This window comes from Nannospalax galili, unplaced genomic scaffold, assembly GCF_000622305.1.
Source record: "Nannospalax galili isolate Female #2095 unplaced genomic scaffold, S.galili_v1.0 scaffold777, whole genome shotgun sequence".
Taxonomy (NCBI): domain Eukaryota; kingdom Metazoa; phylum Chordata; class Mammalia; order Rodentia; family Spalacidae; genus Nannospalax; species Nannospalax galili.
In genome coordinates this window covers 3133195-3158118 of record NW_008341810.1, presented here as the reverse complement: position 1 = coordinate 3158118, position 24924 = coordinate 3133195, and the positions used below count along the sequence as shown (strand labels likewise).

Below are 24924 nucleotides of genomic sequence, written 5' to 3'. Positions count from 1 at the left end.
TATTTCTCCTCTCTCCAAATGAAATAACATACAAGTTACTCCTCACACACTTTACATTTAGTGAAATTTCCTGAAACATTTAATGCTCATTGACACATAATAAGGAACCACTTACATAAATAGCTTATTAGTTACTGTGTCCGTTGGAATATACTTAAGCTATGTTAATAATAAACATTTTGGGCTCTTTTTGTTTATTGAGTTTTGGTTTATTGAACAATTATTCTTGGAAGCCTATTCTGAATCTGCCTTATGTCCAAGGATGTTATTTTTTAGAGTACACCTACTTTGCATAATCTAATTTATACCAAGTCTTTAAAATTTTTTTTAAAATTTATCATTTTATGTGTATGAGTGTATTGCCTGCATGTATGTAAGTGCACCAATGTTGTGCAAATTTATACCAAGTCTTGGACTTTTTAGCAAAAGTAACAGTCCTGTGAAAACATCAATTGCCCTTCCAATCAAGTAGAACTGCCCTTCCTCAAGTAGTTGAGGGCCAAATTTCTTAGTTGTAGTTGGTCTCTGGGTGGTAAATGTAGGTTGCTAATCAAGGTACTGAATTTGACTATCTTCCAGCATTAAATTTTTTTTTAATTTATTTCTAATATGTATGAGTTTTACATGTATGTGTGAGTGTTTTGCATGTATGTAGCTGCACTCTTATATGCAAATGCCCCAGAATGCTGGAAGACTGCATCAGATCCCTGGAACTGTAGCTACCTCCCAGTTATTAGTCACCACATGGGTGCAGGGAAGGAACTCAGGTCCTCTGCAAAAGCAGTCAGTGGTCTTAACTGCTGAGCTATGTCTCCAGTCCCCTCTTCATTTTTGTTTACTAATCCTCCATTACTGAAATTTAAGGTTATGAATCACATTTTATTTAGTCTGGGGAAATACTTAACTACTACGAAAAGTAAAACCTGACTAAAGGACATGACCTTGTGGACTGTAGTTGCCTTTCTGTTCTGTTTTGAACAATGTTACATGTATTAGTATAGCAAATCATTAGGTTCTTTTCCCTTATTTTAGTGCTCTAAAAGTAATCAGTTTATTGTCTCAGTTCAAAAGGTTGAAACTTGAGTGTTGACATGGTTGGTTCCTTCTGAGATGGGCAGAATTATTCTGACTCTTCAGTTTATCAAGTGGCTGGAAGTCCTTGTTTTATTCCTTAGTTTTATAGTTCATTCTGCCTCTGTCTTCACATGGTTTCTTTTTGTGTCACTTTATACCTCAGATCTCTTAAGGACACCTCACTGAATTTAGAGAGCATCCTAAGTCCGAGATGAATCCATCTGAGCTTACTTTTAAATAATTACATTCATAGACATCTTTCTGTTATTATATTTGCACACACAGTGTATTCTGTAATCTGACTTTATGGAGAGTGTGCTAGTATATAAAGGACCCAAGATGGCAGATCAGTGCATTGTATTACCAGTATAACTTTTTGTGGTCTTTTTGAGACAGGGTCTCCCTGTAATCTCAGCTGACCTGGAATTCCCTATATAGACCTTGATCTCACAGTAATCCTCCTGCCTTTGCCTCTCAAGTGGTAGGACTATAGGTCTGTGCCACCATGCCCAGCTTAACTTTTAATGACTGAAAAACCTGCTGTGACAGAGGTCTTCTTAGTAAAAAAGAACTACTTCTGATTATCTTAAGAGACCCTTCAAGTTTTAACATTTTTCATACAGACAGCAAACTTCACATTAAGTAATGATTATAGAAGGTACTTAATATTTAACTGTACCATTTCATGAGTAGTATTCACTGGATTGATGACCATGTAAACAGAATCTAAAAGATAGGGTTTAGGTTTGGTTGGCCATTTTACTTAGTTCATATACACAAGTCATTAAAAGTGTAAATATTGCCATAACTATTACATGTTAAAGGAAACGTTATAAATGCCAAATTATGAGACCAAAAGTATGGCTTCTGCGAGGCGACCCAGGAACTTGTGGTACTTATAACCTGCCATTTACTTTAAAATTTCTATTTTAATGAATGAGTATTTTGTCTTCTTGTATGTAGTGTACTGTGGGTGTGTCTGGTGCTGGTGGAGCTGACAGTGGAGGCCAGAAGAGAGGTTATTAACCACCCTGTGGGTTTTGGTAACCTAGCCTGGGTCCCCCTGCAGGACCTTGATAATCTGGCATTTATAACATTTCCTTTAACATGTAAAAGAATGGCTTATTTGGTTGGCTTGAATGGCTTTGATGCCTCTGTATTGTGGTTGTCTGAAGCTTAAGAAATACAAGAAAAGTGAAGATGACTTTTTAAGAGACTTTAAGAACTTTTCAAGTTGGTGTTTGGTATTTTCCTGGTTTTTGTAGCTTTTTTTTTTTTTTCTCATAAATAGTGTATCTTAACAATAAGGTGAGGTCTTGTTGTTGGTTGAAGTTTGAGGATTGTCAGTTTTTATGAATATTTAAAAGTGATCTAGCTATGTGTACTTTTGAGATCCCAATAAGAAATGTGAATTGTTGGAGCTATGCACGCTGAGTTAATTTGGTAATTAAAATGCCTTCAGCAGTGTTATCCTAGTGTTCCCTATGGAAAGGATAGTTACTGATTTATGTAGAAAGACTGAGAAACATTACTGAGGTGCAAATCCGAAAGCATTTTGAAATAACCAATCCTTTCATTTTTGCCTAAAAATTAGAGTTGTGCTTGCAACCAAGGCAGTTGCCGACAGATTGTTTTGCCACTGGATTACCTAGCTTGTGTCAAGAACTCATCTAAAGACAATTGCCAAATGCCCTCAAACAAATAAAAGAAATTCCAAGGCATCTAATAGTGTGACTGATCAGATACTATGCTGGCTCTGTGGTGAAGAGCAGCTGCTGCTTTTGGCAAAGGACCCAAGTGCTTCCCAGCACCCGTATAGCAACTCCAGTGAATGAGATTGGATGTCTCTGGCCTGGGCCTCCACGGGCAACTGAACTCAGCTTCTATAAACACACAGACGTACACATAAACATGATTAAAAATAAGTCTTCAGAGTCATTTTTTAATTCTTTTCCTGATTGGAGCTGAAACTGCTCTTCATTTCAGAAGTGGTGGTTCTTTGTGTTTTTAAATAACAGCAAAGAAACAAACTTTAAATGCAGAGCAGGTATGGTAACTCCTGCTTTTAATCACTCAGGAATCTGAGGCCAGAGGATTGCCACAGTTTTCAGGTCAGCCAGTGCTGTCAAAACACATATACCTGAGGGTAATAAAGGTGGACTTGTTTGCCAAATGTTTTAGTAAATTTAGATTCAAGTTTAGGTGAAATAGAGAGGAATTCACTCTATACTGTTTGCTGAGCCTTACTACTTCAATAGATGGTATTAACTAAGATCAGATTTGTCCACAAAAGATTAACGGTTAAAGTAATGATTTAAAAAACCCCAAAATGAAGTCATAAATGATGACTTCAAGATTTTTTTTATACTATTTTAAATCTGTAACTGGATAATGAACTGTGAGTTCAGCATTTAAAAGCGTACTATGTTTTTGTCCAGGTGCCAAACTTAAGGATAGTTTTAGTGACAGCACTGGCCAGAGTGGAATGGACAGGAGATGACTGACCAATACAATGTTCTGCAAACCACCCTTGATCTGATACTGACTCTACATGGTTCCTTCTGTAATGGTTGGATTCCATATTAACTGCCTTCTCTGAAGCCATTTCTAAGCCTGGTTTCTTTGCCTCTTTTGATTTCACCATTCAGTCTGATGTCATTTGCTTTTTATTTTCCATTTTAGTATCAGTATTCTGATAGTTGGCAGATGTGCTTGCCATTCCCAGAGCCTTTATGAATGAATTCATTTTGTGCTTCTTCAGGGTCATTTCATTGATGGTAGTGAGGGAGGGGGATGGAGACTTCTGTGCTGTCAGCTCATTTGAACCAAAAGCCTGTTGTTAGCTTACTACCAAAATTAATTAGGATTTCATTGTTTTCAAAAGTACATTTTTGCATGTTTGGTAACATTGTAGTGATGTAATGGCATGAAGCAATGTTAAATTAAATGGTTTGTTTATTGACTTGTTATAAATATTTGTTTAGGGTTTGTTAATTAAGAAATTCCACTTGTTTAAGGGACAACATTGGCTTTTTTAGTCTTTCTGTAAAACCATGTGATCGTTGTATGCCACAGTCAGGAGTTGTGTTGTGTTTCTCAGTGCGTTTCAGTATTTGATAAGATTTTGGTATATAAACTTGTTTGTTGGTATGTACTCTGAAAAAAAATCTTCCTAAGCTTAATTTTACAGTTGATTTATTGAACAGTAGCACATTTGTTTTGGGTAGAAGTTTATTTCTTTTTTTTTTATCTGTGTTTCATTTCTGTCATAAAAGTTAGACTGTCATTAGGTGAGCTTTGACCAGTGTTGCCTTTGATTATAGGTATATGACTGATGGGATGCTACTTCGAGAAGCTATGAATGATCCGCTTCTGGAGCGATATGGTGTAATAATTCTTGATGAGGCTCATGAAAGAACATTGGCTACAGATATTCTCATGGGTGTTCTGAAGGAAGTTGTAAGACAGAGATCAGATTTAAAGGTGAAGTGCACTTAACTCATGTGTGGTGCCTAAAAGTCTCCTTTCTAGCCATGTATTTTAAGCCATGTCTTTCCCAGACCACCAAAATTGTGTCATAATCTAACAGCATTTTTTTTTTGCACCATGCTATGCTGCGTACCTTACTCTTCATTAAAAACAGGCCTCTTTTTAAAAGTTTTATTTTTATTTTATGTGTGTTTTGACTGCATGAGTATAAGTGCACAATGTGGGTGCAACGCCCAGCATGGCCATTAGAAGGCATCAGATCCCCTAGAACTAGTGGATCATGGTAGCCAACATTTGGTTCCAGGAATTGAACCTGGGTTTTTCTGGAAGAGCAGCCTTAAACACTGAGCCATCTCTACAGCCCAGAAACTTAAGGGACAGGGTCTCTCTGTAGCCCCATGATGGCTGGATTCTCACAGAGATCTGCCTGTCTCTGCCTCTGGAGCCTCACCACTCTGGGCTCAATGTTACTGTTTTTGTTAAAGGCTTAAAACTGATTAGTATTTTCTGACCACCACCACAAATACACATGCACACACACATATATTATTTTTGTAACTAGTTTCACATCAGTTTTTGGTAAAAACCATATGAGTACTATCACTGATTTAAAATTTATTGACAAGGACTGGGAAGATGGCTCAGTTGGACCTGAGGCTGCATGGTGCCTGCTGGTACTCTCAGGATTGGCAAGGCAGAGACAGATTGGGGAGACAGTCTAACCTAACCTATTTTGATGATACAGAAGACCCTTGTATACTTAGTTTCAAAATACGTTGTAGTCATTTTAAAGACAGTTTAGGAGATGAGCAATTTTCTGTCTGGTCTATTTATTGAGTTATTTTCTATTGATTTTTTTTTTTAAATTGAAGATAGTTAAATGCAGCAATAATCATTACATATTAATGCTCTCTTGACAACTCTTTACACAAGGGTATATAAGGTATCCACCTTATTTAGGTCCTGTTTCCCATACTGTGTACGTATTTTTGCCGTATTGAGGATACATTGTTTACTTTAAATTGTTTGCCACCATGGCCTCTTATTTTATTTTTTAATGTTTATTTAAATACAGTCTTTATAACTAATATGTCGAACTACAGCAGTATTCTCTATTTTTTTTCCTTTGCGCTCATGTAAGAATTTTTAAAGATAATTTGTTATGTCACCTTTTCCTGCAGGTTATAGTTATGAGTGCTACCCTAGATGCAGGAAAATTCCAGATTTACTTTGATAATTGTCCCCTCCTAACTATTCCTGGCCGCACACATCCTGTTGAGATTTTTTATACTCCAGAACCAGAGAGAGATTATCTTGAAGCAGCAATTCGAACAGTGATCCAGATACACATGTGTGAAGAAGAGGAAGGGGATCTTCTGCTTTTCTTAACTGGTCAAGAGGTACCATTATTTTGTGTTATTTCTATTAAATACCAACTTTTAACTTACCTTGACATCTGTTAACCATATTTTTCTTTATCAGTGTTGCAAGATTTTCTTCAGCATGATTGAATAATTAAAACATATAACCACCTTTAGCTAAATTAAGCTTAGGGTTGAATGCTTTTAGACTTTCAAAATTTGGCTTTAAAAAAAAAATTACTTGGATTTTTAGGACCTTCCTGTAGCCCTCACTGGCCTGGAACACCGTAAACCAGGCTGTCCTCATCTCACAGAGATCTACCTCTCCCCATTCTGTAAAGGTGTGTGCCACCACCTCCAGCTTAATTATTACTTATTTTGAGATACGGTCTCCCTGAAACCCCAGCTGGCCTGGAACTCACTCTGAAGACCAGGATTGGTGAGATCTGTCTGCCTTTGCCTTCTGATTCCTGGGGGTTAAAGGCATGGGCTACCACACCTGTCTCCTGCTTCATTTTTTAATTTTGTGGAATATCACTTTAAATGTTTTAAATGTAAACAGGTTCATGTATTGACCCACATTTTTGGGGAAGGGGGGGTCTTGAGACAGTGACCCCCTGTAGCCTCAGTTGTCTTGGAACTCACTATGTAGACCAGGCTAGCTTCAATTTTGCAGAGATTCATTTGCCTCCTGAGTGCTGGGATTAAATGTGTGAGCTATCACTCCTGGCTTATCCGCCCCCCCTGCTTAAGTGGTCACTGGTTATATGTTTTAAGGGGTGCATATTGAAGAAAAGAATATGCACTTGAAACAGATGAGTAGAAAGCTTGAAATGTTGGGGTACCTTTTTCCATCAGGTCTGACTCCTGCTCTGTTCTAGAACATTTTTCTCAAGTACTGTCAGTAGATTGCTGGTCTGATGGAAGAGAATTTGTTACGGAAAATTCTTGTGTTTCATATTTGTTGAAACAGGTGAAGTTTGAGGATGAAATTCAGGAGTCTAAATTTTTTTTCCATGCTTCTTCAATCATTTAAGATTTGAGGGTCAGTAGATTCCTACTACGGTACATTAATGGCACCTACGTAGTGTGAAAAATTGTTCTAAATTATGTATCAAGGTCTACCTCCCTATACTAGTCATTCTTGTGTTTAACTCCTTAGCCTAATAACGTTTGAGCAAATGCCATTCAGTTAAGAGCTGTAAATTTTGAGTGGTCTTTTTTTTTTTTTAAGGCCAACCTGAGGACTCAGTGAGATTCTTTTTTTTTAATTATAATATTACATCTTAATCATCATTATATCCCCTCCCTTCCCCATGAGTTATTTTTAAATCCTAGGATTTCTCTGAATTTGTTCTGATTTGTGCCCATTGGCTATGGTTTCCCTTCTGGGGGGAGTGGCTCATCACTGTTTATATTATGAGTTGGAAAATCTGTTGTTAGATGCCTGTGTGTTGTAGGACATTGATCAGTATCCTCAGCCTCTGCCTATTAGATTCAGTGATACTGAACTATTAACAAACATTACCAAATGTCTTGGGGTGTGTATATAAGCTTAAAATTACTCCCTGTAGAGAATCACACCTGGTCTTTTAGGAACTAAGGTGTTGTAAGTTCAGTTTTCCAGATAAAGTTACCCTCTTAATGCTAGTCATCCTTTTTATGCACTTTGAATGGAAAATTTCCATGCGTTTTGTGAGCAAAAAATATGGACTGCTTTTCGAATGGCATGCAAATAGTATTTGTGCCTGTAACCATGTTGATGCCGTTGAGGTACTTTTGTCTTGTTTAGTCTGTACTATTTCTCTCTTTCTCAAAAGTACTTAAGGCCTTAAATTCCTTGAATGACTATTAGAGTCATCATGTTGGGATACGAGGTTTATTTGAAGGCTGTCAGAAGTGTCAGCTGGTCTCAATGGGGACAACCTGAGGAGAGCTCTTTTGCTGAGTCAGCTTAGTGCAACTCCGTTCATAATTTGAGAAAAGGAAGGCAGTAAGCCCCATTGTTTTCAGTTTTGTGCTGGAAGTTTGTATGAAATGAAGTGATAACGATAATTGTGAATTCTTCACAGGTTTTGAAGTTACGGTCGGTTGATAACCACCATATAGGTCCTGGGAACTGAACTTGGGTCCTCTACAAGAATAGAATAGCAAGTGCTCTTAATCACTGATCAGCCCCAAATTTTGTGTTCTTTCACAGAAACAGACTTGAACCATTTATTTGCTCACAATTAGCCTTTCCCCTTTTAGCCCTTTACCACCCCCTAGATCTCTCACTCTTCTCCCAGTCTAAGCATTTATCATGTATTCTTTAAATTTGATTTGGATACAGTATGTATTCAAATAATTTTCTGTTGTGAGGAACATTTGAGGTTGTTCTCAGATGTTGCTGTTAGCCTAGTTCTAAAATACCTGTTACTGTGAAAGTGGCGTAATGAAAAAAGTCTCTCATATAATTACATTGGAAATATGTGACAGTAATCCAATTGACTTATTAATATAATTTGTTTAAAATTACGAAGTCTTAACTCCAAGAAAAGGGGTGTGGAATGAAATTAAGGTAGTTACTTGCTTGATTCAGAATTTCTTGAGTGATTTTGAGAATCACATTGAATTTTGCTTGTAAGTTTTGGTTACCAAATTGAAAATGGGTCATTTATGAAATGAAGGCAGATAAAGTATAAAATGCACACAGTGAGGATTATGATGAATAATTAATGTTCTAGTATTTTTCTTTTTACTCTCAAAACCTTTTATTTTGCAGGAAATCGATGAGGCCTGTAAGAGAATAAAGCGTGAAGTTGATGATTTGGGCCCTGAAGTTGGTGACATTAAAATCATTCCATTGTACTCCACGCTTCCACCCCAGCAGCAGCAGCGCATTTTTGAGCCACCACCTCCCAAAAAACAGAATGGAGCAATTGGAAGAAAGGTACAATTTTTTATAGGCATTTCATTAATCTTGGCAAGAGTGTTAGACATCACAAACAGCTAAGTTATGACTGGCTGTGGTGGTATACTCGTATAATCCTAGTACGCTGGGATTGATACAGGACAACTGTCCCAGGGTCAGGGTCAGAGTGGTCTGTAGTGAGACCCTGTCCAAAGAGCAAGAATTTTAATTTTTAAAAAAGCACAAAACCTCCTGTTATGGTTGGTACTTTTCATAAACAAAGTCTATTTTAAAAGTAAATGAAAAATGTGCTATGTATAGTGTGATGCATTTTGGGGATCATTACTAGAAGGAGAAGTAGTCAGTGCTGTCTCTGGAGCATGAAACATTTCTGTGATAAAGGAGTTAGTATGTCACCAAGAAGAGCTTGAAGGCATACCTTTGAATAAAATTGACATGCAAGAAGTTTTACTGTTTTTGTCCAGCTTTTCACATAGTTCTCATTTTATTGATATCCTTTGACAAATAATGGATATGTCTGAACATTGTTAGTTATCTTGGTGGTGCGGGGTTCAGAAGACAGCCTACAGGAATCTGTTCTCCATATGGGTCTTGGGGATCAAACTAAGGATCCTTGTGCTTGGCAGCAAGCACCTTTACCCATTGAACCATCTTGCCAGCCTTGTAGGTTTTCAGAGTATTTTGTTTTGTTCTGTGTATTAATGCAACGAATATGGTTATATTCTGTGGGCCTTCCTCCTCATCCCCTCATCCTGGACTTTTATAAAAGCAAGGGGCCATGACACCATTGATGGTGTCTCGTTCAGCTACTGCTGAAGAATCATATAATCTCTTGGCACTAGCTTATCTTAGAGGTTGAGATGACCACTTTCCCAGGGATCGCCCCAGGTGGAATGAAGAATGAGTTTCTTGGCAGTTGGTTTGCCATTCAGATTACAGAAGAATACTCAGACCCAGAATGTTTAGTCCAAGTTGATTTATACAGGAGCATCAGCATCATCTACCTGGCGTGAGGTGGGATGGAGATGGGGAAACATGCTCTGTCCGAGAACTGATAAGTTAGTGGGTAAAAAGTATTGGGGCCTTTTAGAGCTGGAAAGAGGACTGGCTGGTAATGGGAAGGGGAGAAGAATAGGTGGGTGTTGGAAGAACTGCCATTCAATTGCTATTTTCTTGGTTTTGTTTAAAGTGCTATAACTTCTCTAATACCTTTGCATTTGGAAGGGAGTAATGACCAAGGCTTATGTTCTTGCCAGTTAGTAAATTTCATTTACTAAAATGAAATTTGCTTTCAGAAGTGTTAACTGGTCACTGTTTATGGTATTCATTATTTATGTAGGAACACTTAGATTACTATAAATGTTTTTGATTACCATATTCAATATTAAAAATTAACAATTCTGTATAGTTTTACATTTGAATAGCTATTGTAAAGCAGTGTCTTAATTACTGTTCTTACTCTATTAGATTATGTAAAATAGATTATGTAGTTTGATTTATGTGAAACACACAGTAGCTTGCTAGTGTGAACTTGTTAAAGGTTTACATTTTATGAATATAGCACTAACAGTACACTATTTAACAGTTGAGCGTATAAAACATATTTAGATAAGGCTATTTTTATCTGTCTTGGTATTTTTTGAAGTTTAAACTATTTGACTAAGCTGAAAGCTTTGATAGGATTTTTGTTTTATGCTTATTTAAATTCCTCAGGTCATTTCTTTTTGTTGGTATGATTATTTAATTTTAAAGGAGTTTTTGTTACTTGGTTTTTCATATTTAAAAAAAAAATTATTTTACATAAAATCTTACTGTATAGCTCAGGCTGGTCTGAAACTGACAATATAGCCCAGACTGGCCTTAATAATTAATCGTCTTGCTTTAGCCTCCTGAGTGCTGGGATTATAAGTGTGAGCCGCCATGCTGAGCAAAAATAGCTTAGTTTTCATTAATTCTGTACATGCAAATAGCTGGGCTCTCTTTGTTATTTATCCTGCAAGTTTACTCATTAAAGCTCAGTGCAGAGTGCTCAGTTAGAACGGTTTGTGGCCCCTTGTGATTAGAGCTTTTGATTCATTATTTGTACAAGTAAAAATTATCTTCGAATTGTAGGAAACCCTTCTCCCAACATACACCTAGTCTCCATGTTCTGGTGACTGAAAATTCCAAATTCATTTAACCTAAATAGTTATTATGACTAAAGAGTTATCAAGTTGTGCCTGAATTATACCTGAGATGTACTATTTTGAAGTGGAGTAATTGAACTAAACAAAAATTGGTGCCATGAAAAGCCAAATTATTGAGGAGAAAATTGTAGCAAAATTTGACAGATTCCAACTTACTCTGTACGTGGGGTTATTTGGATCAGTGAGATTTGAACACTTTGCAGTCTCATCTGACCTGGAACTCCCCATGTAGACCAGGCTGGCCTTGAACACATAGATCTGCCTGTCTCTGCTGGGCTTAAGGCATGTGCCACCAAACCTGGCACAAAGCTATTTTTGAACACTATTTCACATTCCCAGTGGTTCTATGTAAATCCCTTGACAAAGTCAGGATCAGTTTGTCTGCTCACTAGATTCTAATTGGATGGTAAACCATTTAATTTACATTAAGCTCTTATTTAGTGCTTGCTTCTCCTGACTGCTGAGGTTCCAAAGTAGCTTTTATAAACTTAGTCCCATTCATATTCATTTTTATTATGTATGTGTATGTACTTGACCTGCATCTAGTATTGTTCTTCCTGGTTTAATAATTAAGTCTAATATGGAATTTGGTCCTTTTCTAAACCTACCTCTCATGGTTTTAGAATCCTCCCCTTTTGGTGGTGGACTTGGTCACTTTAGCAGATTATATTTTTTTGAAGTGTTAACCTTAAAGCTCAAGCCACTTAACCAATTCGTTTTTTCAGTCACTAGGAAAAAACCCCAAACCACACTTCTAAGGATGTGCCTAACGTTTCATTATCACCTGTTATTTTTTATTTTATGTGTGTAATGTAATGCCTGCATGTGTGTAAGTGCACTTGTGTCGTACAGTGCTCAAGGAGGTCAGAAGAAGGTGTTGGATTCCCCTGAACTGGAGTTACAGATGGTTGTTAGCCACCATGTGGATGCTGGGAATCAAACCTGGGGTCCCTTGCAAGAGCAGCCGTGCTCTTAACCATTGAGCCATCTCTCCAGCCCCAGAATCATGAACTTTTATAAAATTGTTGGAGAGTCATATGTATGCATACTATTTTGTGCAGAAAACTTAGCTGTCTACCCCCACCCCCATAAACAACCCTGCTTTTCCTGGGTTTTAGTTACTTGGGGACACAGTGATCTTTAAATATTTCATGGTAAATTCAAGAAATAAATAATTCATTCTAAAATTCTATAAGCTATGCTTTGCTTATCAGAAGATGCTTTTGATGCTATATTACTATTTGTGTAGTGTAAGGTGGCTATTTTTGTAAAAGAACTTGCTATTGGCATCTAAATTGAAATTTAGTTACTGAAGAGAGAAATCCTTATATCTGGTTCAAAAGTCATATTGTTTGGGACTGTGGCTAGCCTTAAATGTCTTGTTAATTTGCTTGATGTGTAAAGGTTTTGTATACTTCTTTCTGAATAGGTAGTTGTGTCAACTAACATTGCAGAAACATCTTTGACAATAGATGGTGTGGTGTTTGTGATTGATCCTGGATTTGCAAAACAAAAGGTAATTATTTTTACAAAATAAATTACTATGACCCTGGCAGCATTTAGTCTATGTTCTGGTACGCTTACCTGACCTGTCGCCATTGTTGGGTAAGAGGTTTTTAAAGTGGAGAAATTTGCAAAGACTACTTACAGTAGTTTCAGTTACTTAGTTTTCCTTATTTCATTTCCAGATTTCTAGTAGGTGAACCTTGTGTTAGCACTCAGAAATTAATGCAGTGTTTAGGATTTAATCCAGGCCACACTACCCGCAGCCTCCAATTTAAGGTCACTTTTGTGTTCCATCAATGTACAGTGGCAGTGGTTTTGGCCTGTGTGCTCACATAAGGTGAAAGGAGTATTCTTTTTTTGGTGTTTTTGAGATAGGCTCTCCCTGTAGCCCCAGCTGACCTAGAACTTGCTATGTAGACCAGGCTGGCCTTGAACTCACAGAGAGATCTGCTTGCCTCTGCCTCCCAAGTGCTGGGATTAAAGGCATGAGCCACCACACCTGGCTTGAAAGGAGTATTCTTATGTAGATCAGTCACTATTACTGGGCATACTGTTGGAATAAAATGGTATTGTAGGTTAACAGTGATGAACAGCAATCATTTTTATTAAGTGAAGCTGTTAAAATATTTTTTCAGACATTTTGGATGTGGACTACCTTTTAGATATGTTATTAATGGAAGCTTCCTATTAACAGTGAAAGCATGTAACTGACTTCTTAATTGTACTTAGTCCCCTTTCTTAATATCAAGTATTGAAGTTGGCAGGAATTTAAACAAAAACCACTAAGTTAGGAGGGTAAGCCATCTGTGTGGAATGTTAGTCTGAATGTCTGAAAGAAAGTAGGTGATGAGCTAACAAATTCTCATTGCAGTAACTGATTAGTGGCCAGCAACACATACTACTTTGTTTATTCTGGCATTAATTGTAGGCTTTGGGTACTTGTATTAGATTTAGTTTTGCATATAGTTGAACAAAGAGTCATACATTGTTTACATTCTAATAGGTATATAATCCTAGAATCAGAGTTGAGTCTCTCTTGGTGACAGCTATCAGCAAAGCTTCAGCTCAACAAAGAGCAGGTCGAGCTGGACGTACCAGACCTGGGAAATGCTTCAGGCTCTACACAGAGAAAGCTTATAAAACAGAAATGCAGGTAAGGAGTATTACTGTGCTTTGTGTGTTTTAAAGGTGAATTTGAGTGTTTTATTTGAAGAAAAATAGCTTCCTTTGTCTTGTTTTTAAAGGACCTTAAACTCTAGCTTTATCCTGAATGAGATTAATGGTGTGACTCTACCAATGAATCTTTTGTATTTCTAACTTTTTTTTTGTGGCAACTACCACCAAAATTTGTAGTATAAAAGTAGTTGGTGAAGTGCCTGATTTCTCTCTAGTACAGTTCTCAAGCATTTTCTCCCTTGAAACAATGACATAGAGGAAGTAATGCCAAAGCAGGAGGTTAAGGAGGCATTCCTTGCCTCATAGGGAGAATTAAGGTAATGTTTAATGTAACACATACTTTTGCTTTTACTAGGATAACACCTATCCTGAGATTTTGCGCTCTAATTTAGGATCAGTTGTATTACAGTTGAAGAAACTTGGTATTGATGATTTGGTGCATTTCGATTTTATGGATCCACCAGGTATGACCCACTACTGAATTTTTTTTTCTCTTTTCTTTTTCTTTTTTTTTTTTTTTTTTTTTTTTTTGAGACATGTCTCCCTGTTGCCCCAATTGGCCTGGGTAGAACTCAGTTATATAGACCAGGCAGGCTAGCCTCCACCTCAGAGGTCCTTCAGCCTCTGTCTCCTAAATACTGGAATTACACATGCATGCCATTATGCCTATCTTGAAAACCATTTAAGTACAGGAAATTTTTACAGTTTTGTAAAGTGATTCATTGTTTGCTGTGTTAGTATTAGTAACTTTGAGTTTTGAATTGGGTCCAAAATAGGAAAGAAAATGAGATTGCTTATAGTTTACACCTTGTCACATTTTTGCTTGCTTAAGACAATTTATTTAATAGATTGCCTTTTTCCCCCTAGCTCCTGAAACTCTGATGAGAGCCCTAGAACTTTTGAATTATTTGGCTGCTTTAAATGATGATGGAGATCTGACTGAATTGGGATCCATGATGGCAGAGTTTCCTCTCGATCCACAGCTCGCTAAAATGGTTATTGCAAGTTGTGACTACAACTGTTCTAATGAGGTCCTATCTATTACTGCTATGTTGTCAGGTAATAGAGGGAAAGGAACTAAAAAAAAAAAGCCCAGCTCTTCAAAGTTTGGGTGGACTTCACTTTGTATGTTTTTTTAAAAAATAGTATGATAGTGCATTTTATAGATGGTTAAGGAACTCACTTTGCTTCCTAAACACCTTGTAAATAGCTTCATAATGGTAATAGCTCTTACAGAAGTAAGGTCGTTTGCACAAAATACAGTAAAGCACTGGCTCTTTTGAGTACAAATAGAAATTGCACTAAGAATAAGCATGTAAGCAGTTGTAATTGAATTTCTTAATAGATCCATCAGTGCTTTTCCTGAGGTTTATTGAAAGTACAAGAACTTGGTTCTAGTACTTAAAAACACTCAGTGAGCCTGTGTTACATTTCAAATGAGCCTTTCCAACATGTATGTATATTTCATTGATAGTCATACATGCGTTTCTAATTTAGTGTCACATAGAAGCAATGTATAATTTTGAATTTAAAAATCAAAATCTGATTTTTGGATTCTTTTACAATGGCAGAGAAAGACTTGGTTAAAGAAATACTCACAAACTTGATAATTTCTGAAAAGTAGACTGTCAAGTTGAGGAAAATAGTGCTGTTTCTTAGTGGCAGTAAAACTTCATCTAATTTAGAAATTAGATTTTCTAGAAAGGAGAAGCAATACTGCAAATGATTTTTAAAGCTAAAACATAGAAAATAAGTTTACTGATTATTGTATGCTGCTAGTTTCAGTACTGGGGAGAACTGACTTATTGCAGAGTGGTTTATTGGTCTTGAATACTTAATGTTATAAATAATTCAAAATCTGTGGAATTAAAGTAAAATCTTTAGTTCTGAAATTATGGCAGAGTTTAGATGTATATTCTAATGGTGGGACTTATTAAGAAGTAGTTAAATGTTTTCTTGCAGAGTTATGACTGATCAGACTCAGAGCAGATGGGCAGGGCAGCGTCAACACTTTAATTAAACTATAGTCTCATTGCGGAGGTGGTGGTAGGTTGTTGTCTGCCTTGCTTCCGTGTTTTAGTAGATTCTCCCAGTTGTATTTTTCCCAAGATCTTAGTTCCTGTAGAAAGTGGGGCAAGAGTTAACTGTGTGTTTTGACATACCTGCCCAGATTTGATTCCTGTAGGTTCTCAAATCAGACATAGTATATAATACTGCTGTTTGAGTAGAGTATTAGCTGTTTACAGTATGTCATTGTGATGAGATTTTGAAACTTTAGCTATGTCTCACTCAATCTTACTTGTAATAAGAGTTAAGGAAAATGGTTACTGGTGGTTTTCTTTAGAATATCAGACAGAAGACTAAGCATTTACTTGCAGTGTCTTTTAAACAGAACATTTGTGGGAAAAGTTAAAATACAGAGTAAGACATCATGAACCAAAGACAGTTTGTGAAGCTTTGTTTGCTACTTAGTTTCAGGAATTCTGAGTTGCAAATTAGAGGCCTTATGGGGCCCTCCTAATTCCCATTTAACTCTGGTGCCTCCTTCATGTTAACATTTACAGCTGTGAGAAGTTTCTGTTACCTTCAATTCGATGAAGCAGCATTACTGGGATCCTTCTTTATTTGGCTGCTTTGGCATCTTTAAGGGGAAACTGTATGGGAAAGAGGATTTGGATACTGTATTTCTCTCATGCTGAGTATTCCCATTATCTTCTGTCCAAACTGATAATTCATGAGTTTTTTTATTCAAAAGGTTATAAGAGCTTCAAAGCATGTTGAAAAGTCCCAAGCTTGTTAAGTATTTTATTTTGATACTGCCTTTTAAAAAACAACTATGGAATTGCTAAAGTTGTACTTCAAAAAATGTAGTGTGCACTTTGTAACAACTAAAAGTTTGTGAATTAATATTGAGGCTCTAAACTATTGTAGTTCCATATTTTGATGACCGTTGAAATATCAACTGTTTCAGACTGTCGACTTTTTAAATACTGGATTTGTTTTTATTTAGAGGGTTTGATTCATGCAAGTTTTTATTTTTAAACTTGGGGCTTCATTTACTGATTTTTTTTTTTTTTAATTAAAACATTACAACACTAGGCTGAATATTCCAGCCTTCTTGAATTTAAGGCAATTTAACCTTCCACCACTACTGCTATCATCAAACCCAAGATTTTTTTTTCTCTCTCTTTTTTTTTTGTTTATTTACATATGCTTTTCCTTACCGGTGCTAATAGTGATACCCACCAGTTGGTAATAGCCACAGATTTAGGGAAATAATTTTAATAGAAATGTGGCAGTAGACTGGTTGCAAAGTTGTTTTAGTTCTGCAGTGGGCGAGTATAGCTCCCCAACTTCAGCCATTCAGTGGGTTGAATGGATGGCCTTTTGAAAATTTTCAGTTAATTAAAAGGCTATTGATACCATAATTCTGGTTATTGGTAGAGCTATCAGCACTGGTTTCTGAAATAAGTTGAGCTTTCTAGTAACTTGATGGCCTTCAGAATAGCTGTTTTGATGCCTACTTTTAGATCTAGTTAAAATAATCAGGTACTCTGTAGCTTTGAAACCCTCTTGTCTTACAGATGTGGTTAGGTGATGTACCAAATCAAGGTAGTAAACAGTCCAAGATGCAGTTGGAGGCCATCCTGCCCTGCCCTATGCTCTGTGAACTGACCTAGCTAGGCCTTGTTCCTCTATCTGTGAATGCGTGACTCATCGATATGGGCGTTTGTGTTGGGCCCATACCAACCTTGTTTAGTCCCACAGTGTTTTGTTCGCCCCACGGAGGCCAAGAAAGCTGCAGATGAGGCCAAGATGAGATTTGCCCACATAGATGGAGATCATCTGACACTGCTGAATGTCTACCATGCTTTTAAACAAAGTAAGTGTAAATTAGATTGAAGGCACTCTTTTGTCTAAATGTCACTTGCAGCATACAAGATGTTCCTTCATCTCCCTTTCATTTATTATCTTTGACAACATTACATTAGAAACCCAGAGGTACTTTGAAAAACTCCTGACTAGCATTTAAAATAGAATTGCCAGTCTTTGGGGATTGTTTAGGTTTATATTCAAGAGAGAGGGGCAGTAATAAGAAAACTTGAAAAAGAGAATGTGGTCAAATGAAAAACTTTTAAGTTTGCCACTAATTATAAATAATGGTGTCCTTCTGTTTTATTTCCGTATATTGTACATTTTCCAATAATTTGTATTTTATAGAATCATTACTGTAGCTTTTTTTTTTTTACTTAAAGTTTCAGTACCAAAACTAACTTACTTACCAAAGGATCTATGAAGCAAATGCTGATTTCTGTTTGTGACTATTTTTGAGATGTTTTCTTTAAAGGTATTCTAAATGGGTTCTTTCTCCCTGATAATACAGTTTGAGCTCCTACTTGAAAGATGTTTGGTTGGTTCAAGGAATCACCGGTAGCTAGTATCTTTTTGGGCAAGGTGTCTTTTTGAGGCAGGGTGTCCCTGTAGCCCCAGTTGGCCTGAACTCACTGTATAGACCAGGCTGGCCTTGTACTTGGAGATCTGCCTGCCTCTGCCTCCTGAGTGCTGAGACTAAAGGTGCATGCCACTATGCCTGGCAAGATTGTTTTATTTTTAATTACATGTGGCTTATATGACAGGCATGCAGGTACTTTATTGCCAGAGGCATCAGATCCTTTATTGCTGGCATGCAGGGCAAGCCTACCATTGTGAGTGCTCAGAACCCAACTGTGCAGTAGCAATACATTTTTCCTGTCCAGGCATCTCTCCAGCCCTGTAGCTTTTTCTATATAAAAACTTTCCTTTTAAATTAGAAATTTTTCTACTGTGTGGATGATTCATGGTTCCTTTTTTTCTCCTTCCCTCCAACTTTTTAGACCATGAATCGGTTCAGTGGTGTTATGACAACTTCATTAACTACCGGTCCCTGATGTCTGCAGACAATGTACGCCAACAGCTATCACGAATTATGGACAGATTTAATTTGCCTCGTCGAAGTACTGACTTTACAAGCAGGGACTATTACATTAATATAAGAAAAGCTTTGGTTACTGGGTATTTTATGCAGGTAAATACATATTTAAAGAATGCATAATTATGTGACCATGCATTATTTGATGATTTCCAGTATACTTCTTTGGATCTATATAAATACAAAAGTGAGACTAAAGAATGCCTGTAAAAATTAACCTAGTTTCTTTGAATTAGTATATTCAGAATTATATCTAATGAGTAGTAAGTTAGTACCCTAAATGAAAAAATTAAAAGTCCTTTTTATTCAGTAACAAGGTTAGAAGTATGTTTTTGTTACTGAAAGCTTTTAGAACAAGTGGATACAGTCAGTTACCGATGTGAATTTCATCCCTTGATTTTTGATTGGTGTTTTAAGGTTTCCCTAAATCTTGGTATTAGCTGTAAATAGATTATAACACAATTAAAATGGACAGGAAAAGTGGGTGAGAAAAGATTACAGTAACCCTGGTTGGCTTTAAATTTTTTGTTCCTCTGCCCAAGTGCTGGGGTTGCAGGTGTGTGCCATCACATCTTGTTAGGAAAAATTTTAATTTTGTTATAAGGTCTTAAATGTATTAGAGCCAAGTGAATAATATAGTCAAAACATTCTAGTACATAACAACTTATTTTTGTTATATGCTTAAATTTACTTTTGATATCCAAGAAAAAGACTCAAGGTATGTTTAAGAATGTCTAAGGAGTTTTTTGAAAACGAGTTAATAAAGCAAGCCTGCCAGGTATCATGACACACACCTTTAAAGCCAACACTCTGGAGGCAGAGGCAGGTGGATCTCCCTGGGATCCATGCTAGCCTGGTCTATATAGGAGTTATAGGCCAGCTGGGACTACAGAGAGATCCTGTCTACAAAAACAAGCAGAAAGTCTCCTGTTGGAAGCTGCACAAAAAGGGCATCTGGCTCCTATTCAGTATAAATATTCAGTTCATTATTCACACATTTCTTTATGCAGAGTTCTAGAGCTGGAAAGAGCAAATATTACTGTGCATTGCTAGATCTCACCAGTCCAAGTGTTTAATAAGCAAAAGAAGAAAGAATGACATACACGTTCTCTTTCCGTGCTTTTTCTTACAGCTCCTTTTGTACATTAGATGTGTTTTTTTTTTAACCTTATGAATGTGACCACGGCCTGTCTACTCTAGTTGGTATACGACTCTTGTCATTACTAACAAGTCAGTCAGAACGGAACAGAAGTAAATATTCAGTTGTGTGAACTCATCAAATCTTTTTTATGGCTTCTTAAATCTGCTTGCCTTGGTAGCATGGCAGCAGCTTAGATGAGCGTGCCCATGTTCAAGTAGAACACAGGAGTGCTGAAGGTTGAGTTTTGTGTGACTATTTCACAAGATGTATTTTGATTCCCCCCCCCCAGCATATAAATGTGTATAAGCCATTCTTGGCTTGTAGACTTTACAAACAGTAGCTGTCTCCCTGAGTGCTGAATTTATTAGATCCTCGCCTTTATGAAGCTGTGATAAGTAAGAGTAGCTACTGAATAAAAGCAAAACTTGAGGGTTGCATGCTTTTGTGTAAGGACTTCACCGAGGCACTGTTATTACTGTTTTGGTTTCAGGTGGCACATTTAGAAAGAACAGGGCATTACTTAACTGTGAAAGATAACCAGGTGGTTCAGTTGCATCCTTCTACTGTTCTTGATCATAAGCCTGAATGGGTGCTTTATAATGAGTTTGTGCTAACAACAAAGAATTACATCCGGACATGTACAGACATCAAGCCAGAATGGTAAGCACACTTACGTTTGCAGTTGATTTTTTAGTAATTGCTGAATAGAATCTGACTGTTGCAGGTGGCATGGCCTTTTCTTTGCTCATTGCAGAATTTGACCGTCCTCTCAGCCAGGGGTGTGGCGACCTGAGAATGATGGGATGATGTGATTGCTTTTCAGTCTTTCGAAAGGTGTGGGCAGGATGGGAGTTGGAGTGGCATTAGGAGTTTATTGGGAGCCACGCTCTTACTGCTGTGCTGAACTAATATACTCTATACTATTCTCTGGTTACAGAAAAAAATTTTTTTTTGAGATTTTATTTGTCCCATTACAAGTAGTTTATTCCATATTGATTTTTTTTCTGGTTATGCAAAGATGAAAATCTTTGTATCTTGGGGCTGGAGAGATGGCTCAATAGTTAAGAACACTGGTTGTTCTTGCAGAAGACTAGGGTTCGAATCCCAGCACTCACATGGCAGCTAACAACTGCCCAAGTAACTCCAGTTCCAGGAGAACCGACAACCTTTTCTGACATGCGGGCATTACATGACACAGGTGCACTTACCTACATGCAAGGCAATACACGCATACACATAAAATAAAAATAATAAATAAAATTTTAAAAAAATCTTTGTATCCTTAGTGAATTTATTAGCTTCTTAAAGTTGTAATTAGGAGTGACTTCATTTTTGTTTGTTTGTTTGTTTTTTTGGATACAGGGTCTCCCTGTAGTCCCAGCTAGCCTGGAACTTACTATGTAGATCAAGATGGCCTCAGTTTTTAACAGAATGGCAGCTACTCTTCTGGAAACCTCACCCCCCTCCCCCAATCACATGATGGCCAGATCCAGTGCTCTCAGGCAGTCTGCTGAGGTCTCAGCCCCTATGCCAGGGGGAGGCCCGTCAGGCCCTCTCAGGCTCTGTTCTTGTTTTTTGTTTGTTTGGTTGGTTTTTTACCATTTTTGGGAAATGTTAGCCAAGTGGTGGATTGAAAGCACTTACGTTAGATGGTGTCAGTTGTTTAATACTTTGCAGCCTCTTTCACCACTGCTTTATGACTTGATGCATACATACATTGTGTAAAACATGGGTTTTGGCAAAGTGCTTTGGAGTTCAGTTACATTTATAGTTAGCTCATTGAGAAGATGCAGTCATTTGTCAAGATTGTTGTTCTTGTTACCAGAACCCTTCCAAAGCAGGTCAAAGTAATACTCTAAAGAACTTGGTGGTTTTATGTGTTCTTTTCTCTTTTTTTTGGTCCTTTTTGAACTTGCTTTGTAGAACAGGCTGGCTTTTGAACTCACAGAGATTCATCTGCCGCTGCCTCCCAAGTGCTGGGACTAAAGGCATGGGCCACCACGCCCGGCTTTATGTGTTATTTTCGTGTTAATGTTAGTATATCTTGACACTCTTTCAAAATTGCTAAATTCAGGCAGATTTGTATTTTGCCAAGTTGACATTTCTTAAAATGATGTTTCATAAAGATATGTTTATGTTTATCATTGATTTAAATTTGTACATTGGTGCTTGTCAGTATGAGTAATGCCTCGCTTATTAGCAGTTTTAACACTTAAGTTGACTGTTGATTTGCTAACTTTTTCCCTCCTGTCAGGTTGGTGAAAATTGCCCCTCAATATTACGACATGAGCAACTTCCCACAGTGTGAAGCAAAGAGACAGTTGGACCGCATTATTGCCAAACTTCAATCCAAGGAATATTCACAGTACTGAATTCAATGCTTAGAACTGAAGCTATTCAGAGGACAGCTTTAAAAGATGAATGAACTCAGTTCAAGTTGTGCCCTTCATGTTGGTTCAATAATGGCCTTTATTTGAAAGCTTTTTAATTTTTCTTTACAGTAAATATTCCATTCTGATTTCATAAATTAAACATTTATGCCTCCCTTTTGTGTTGACACTGTAGCTCATACTGGAAAAGTCGATCAATGTTTTGCAGTTTATTGAAAGTAGTTCTATATATAACAATGTTACAAGCATTTCTTTAGAAATGGTTGAAAATGCTTCTAAAATGTGATTATCGACCATGGTATGCATGATCGTTGTAATTGTTGACATTCCTTTTAGAAGTTGTGAAATGTTACAACTTGTGCTTATGTAGACACAATCTTCTGTCTCCATACAGAGGCACTGACTTCAATAAAGTCTATTTATACTAATTTTGGCCAAAGTCCTTTGTTATCTTTATTCTAGTTTCCAAGTATAATTGTTGCTTTTTCTCAAGTGTGGTGAGTTTTCTTTTTATTGTAATTATACTGTTATTACATATTTAGCATTTATCCAGAAGGAGTTATCCTTACATAGTTAGTAAAGCAGCATTTTTAAATTATTTTATTTTACTGTTTAACTGTGTAGGTGCACATGTGAATTCAGTGCAAGAGTTATAGGCTGCTGTAGGTAGCCAGACGTGGGTGTTGGGAATCAGGTCCTCTGGCAGAGCAGTATGTGGCTCTTGACCACTGAGCCGTTTCCACCCCCTAAAGCAGTGTTTTTGAGCAGTATGATGTCTTATTGGGTTAATCAGTGTGTAACCAAGTAGGCTACAGTATTTTTGGAAATTAGCTCCCCAGAGATAGAATAATGAAAGAATGGCCTTTTCATCTTTCTTAGAGTTCATTTCATAAGACTGGTAATTTATTACCTTGTTTAAGCATATTTTGTTAGTTAGATCTTACTATTCTCGGATGAACAAGCACTCTAGCCTTTGGAACATACTTACTTGTATTAGGTAGAAAGGAACACAGTTGTGTTGTGGTGGCTCTCCATTAATTTTACTGTTTTCAGTGTAGAAAGTTTTATGCAGTGTGCAAGCATAGTATGTCAAAATGAGGGTCTGACCTTCGTATTAACAGGCAGTAGACGAACTAGTCTTCTTGGAATGGAAAATGAAATGTTCCATGTGGCAGTCAAAAGATTTCTGCAGCAGATAATTTATTCATCGAAGACTAACTGCAGTTAATTAATAGTTGGGTGTTCCCTTCTGCATTTAATTTTTTTAAAGTGTGTATGGGGAATATATTGTTGGTATATATCTCTTTCAGGCTTCTAACATACTTTTTAGTGCACCACTTACTAAAAGATGCCTGCTGGTTTGGGAGCTTTAGTGTGGTTCTTTACGTGTCTAGTTTTCCCATGGGTTGATTTACATTCTGGGGAAATATTTCACGCTCTCTTTGCGAAATGGTTTCTGAGTTTCCTGGAATGATGAGGGCGGTTTGCCTTATGGAAATGATGACCATACATTGGAAATGGATAAAGGGAAGAAGACCTCCTTAGTATTTACCCACATAGCCTTTAGTTTTAGTTTGACTAGACGGGCAACATCTGCTCAAATCTAGCTGTTTAAGACTTACAGGCGAAGATAATGTAGCAGCTCAGCACTGGACTTTGATTAAAACCCATCAAGTTGGTTATAATTAATTAATCCCATGTTATAGAATAGAAATTCAGATTTTAAGATTCCTTTCCACACTAATATTTGGCAAGTCTTTTTGAAAATGACCCGTGTCTTTCCTTAACACTCAGAATAGCCACTTTACCACCAACCTTTTCTGCCTTTTTTTCCTGAGTGCCAAGCATTAAACCCTTTTTCTCAGACTTGAGTCACACACATAGCCCGTTACAGTTGAAGAAACAACACAAATTCATGAGAAATTGAACCAGTATCAAGAAAAAGTTCTGGTCAGCTTCTATGTGAGTCCTAGGGCATAAGGTTTATAAAGTACCCTTGGGAATAATTTTAATAGCCATCTCTTATGTTTAGAATATTTAGGAAAAATATTTTGTTACCTCAGAAGGCCATCTGATAGGTTCTGAAATGCTGGACTAAAAATCATTTTCTGTAACAGTTTGGTTCTAATGTTTTCTTCAGACATAAATGAGACTGAGTTGATGGCTGTAGGGTCACGTTCTCTTACTCTTTGGACCCAGTAGTCAGTTGTGTTTTCCCCTCTTCTTTGATGTGGTTTCTAGATACTTGAACATTGCTGGTTGACCTCTGCCAGGTGCTCTTTGGACAGCAGTCAGCACCTTGGTGGAAGCCATCGGGCTGCAATTGAACTTGTATTTCCCAGAGGACTAGGCCTGCCCTCACTTCTGTTAATGCAAGTTAAGATTACATTAACCTTTCAAGACACCACAGTACACATTGGGCTCATATTCTGCTATAAATTTAAGGCACCTAATTATTACGCGAGAGTTTGTCTTCGAGGCTGAGAAAAGACCTTCACAGTCCTTGAGCAGTGTTGACGTTGGAGACTTCACTCACCTTTAAATGCTTTCATGAGTCATTTTTAAAAATTAAGAGTGAGAAAGGACTGTTTTAATGTCTTCCAGCACTCCCAGATTCTAATCCACATGCAGTTTTTATTAGTATTAATTTAAAATGTATGTTACTGGGTTTTCTTGTCTTTAAACATGTGCCGCGTGTGGCAGTCAGGACAGTTTGAC

General features: G+C 37.1%; 1 protein-coding gene across 1 annotated transcript in view; it reads left to right on the top strand.

Moving 5' to 3' along the window:
- Dhx15 (DEAH-box helicase 15) overlaps window positions 1-22642 on the top strand; it is a 39459-nt gene extending 16817 nt beyond the window's left edge. Inside the window, exons 4-14 of the mRNA XM_008837327.1 lie at window positions 4398-4557; window positions 5745-5963; window positions 8689-8856; window positions 12454-12540; window positions 13534-13683; window positions 14062-14170; window positions 14574-14765; window positions 17467-17589; window positions 18581-18771; window positions 20307-20476; window positions 22071-22642. Coding sequence (XP_008835549.1) covers window positions 4398-4557; window positions 5745-5963; window positions 8689-8856; window positions 12454-12540; window positions 13534-13683; window positions 14062-14170; window positions 14574-14765; window positions 17467-17589; window positions 18581-18771; window positions 20307-20476; window positions 22071-22188 — 1687 coding nt within the window. The 3' untranslated portion in view covers window positions 22189-22642. The remainder of the gene's footprint in view (window positions 1-4397; window positions 4558-5744; window positions 5964-8688; window positions 8857-12453; window positions 12541-13533; window positions 13684-14061; window positions 14171-14573; window positions 14766-17466; window positions 17590-18580; window positions 18772-20306; window positions 20477-22070) is intronic.
- The last annotated feature ends 2282 nt before the right edge of the window (window positions 22643-24924 follow it).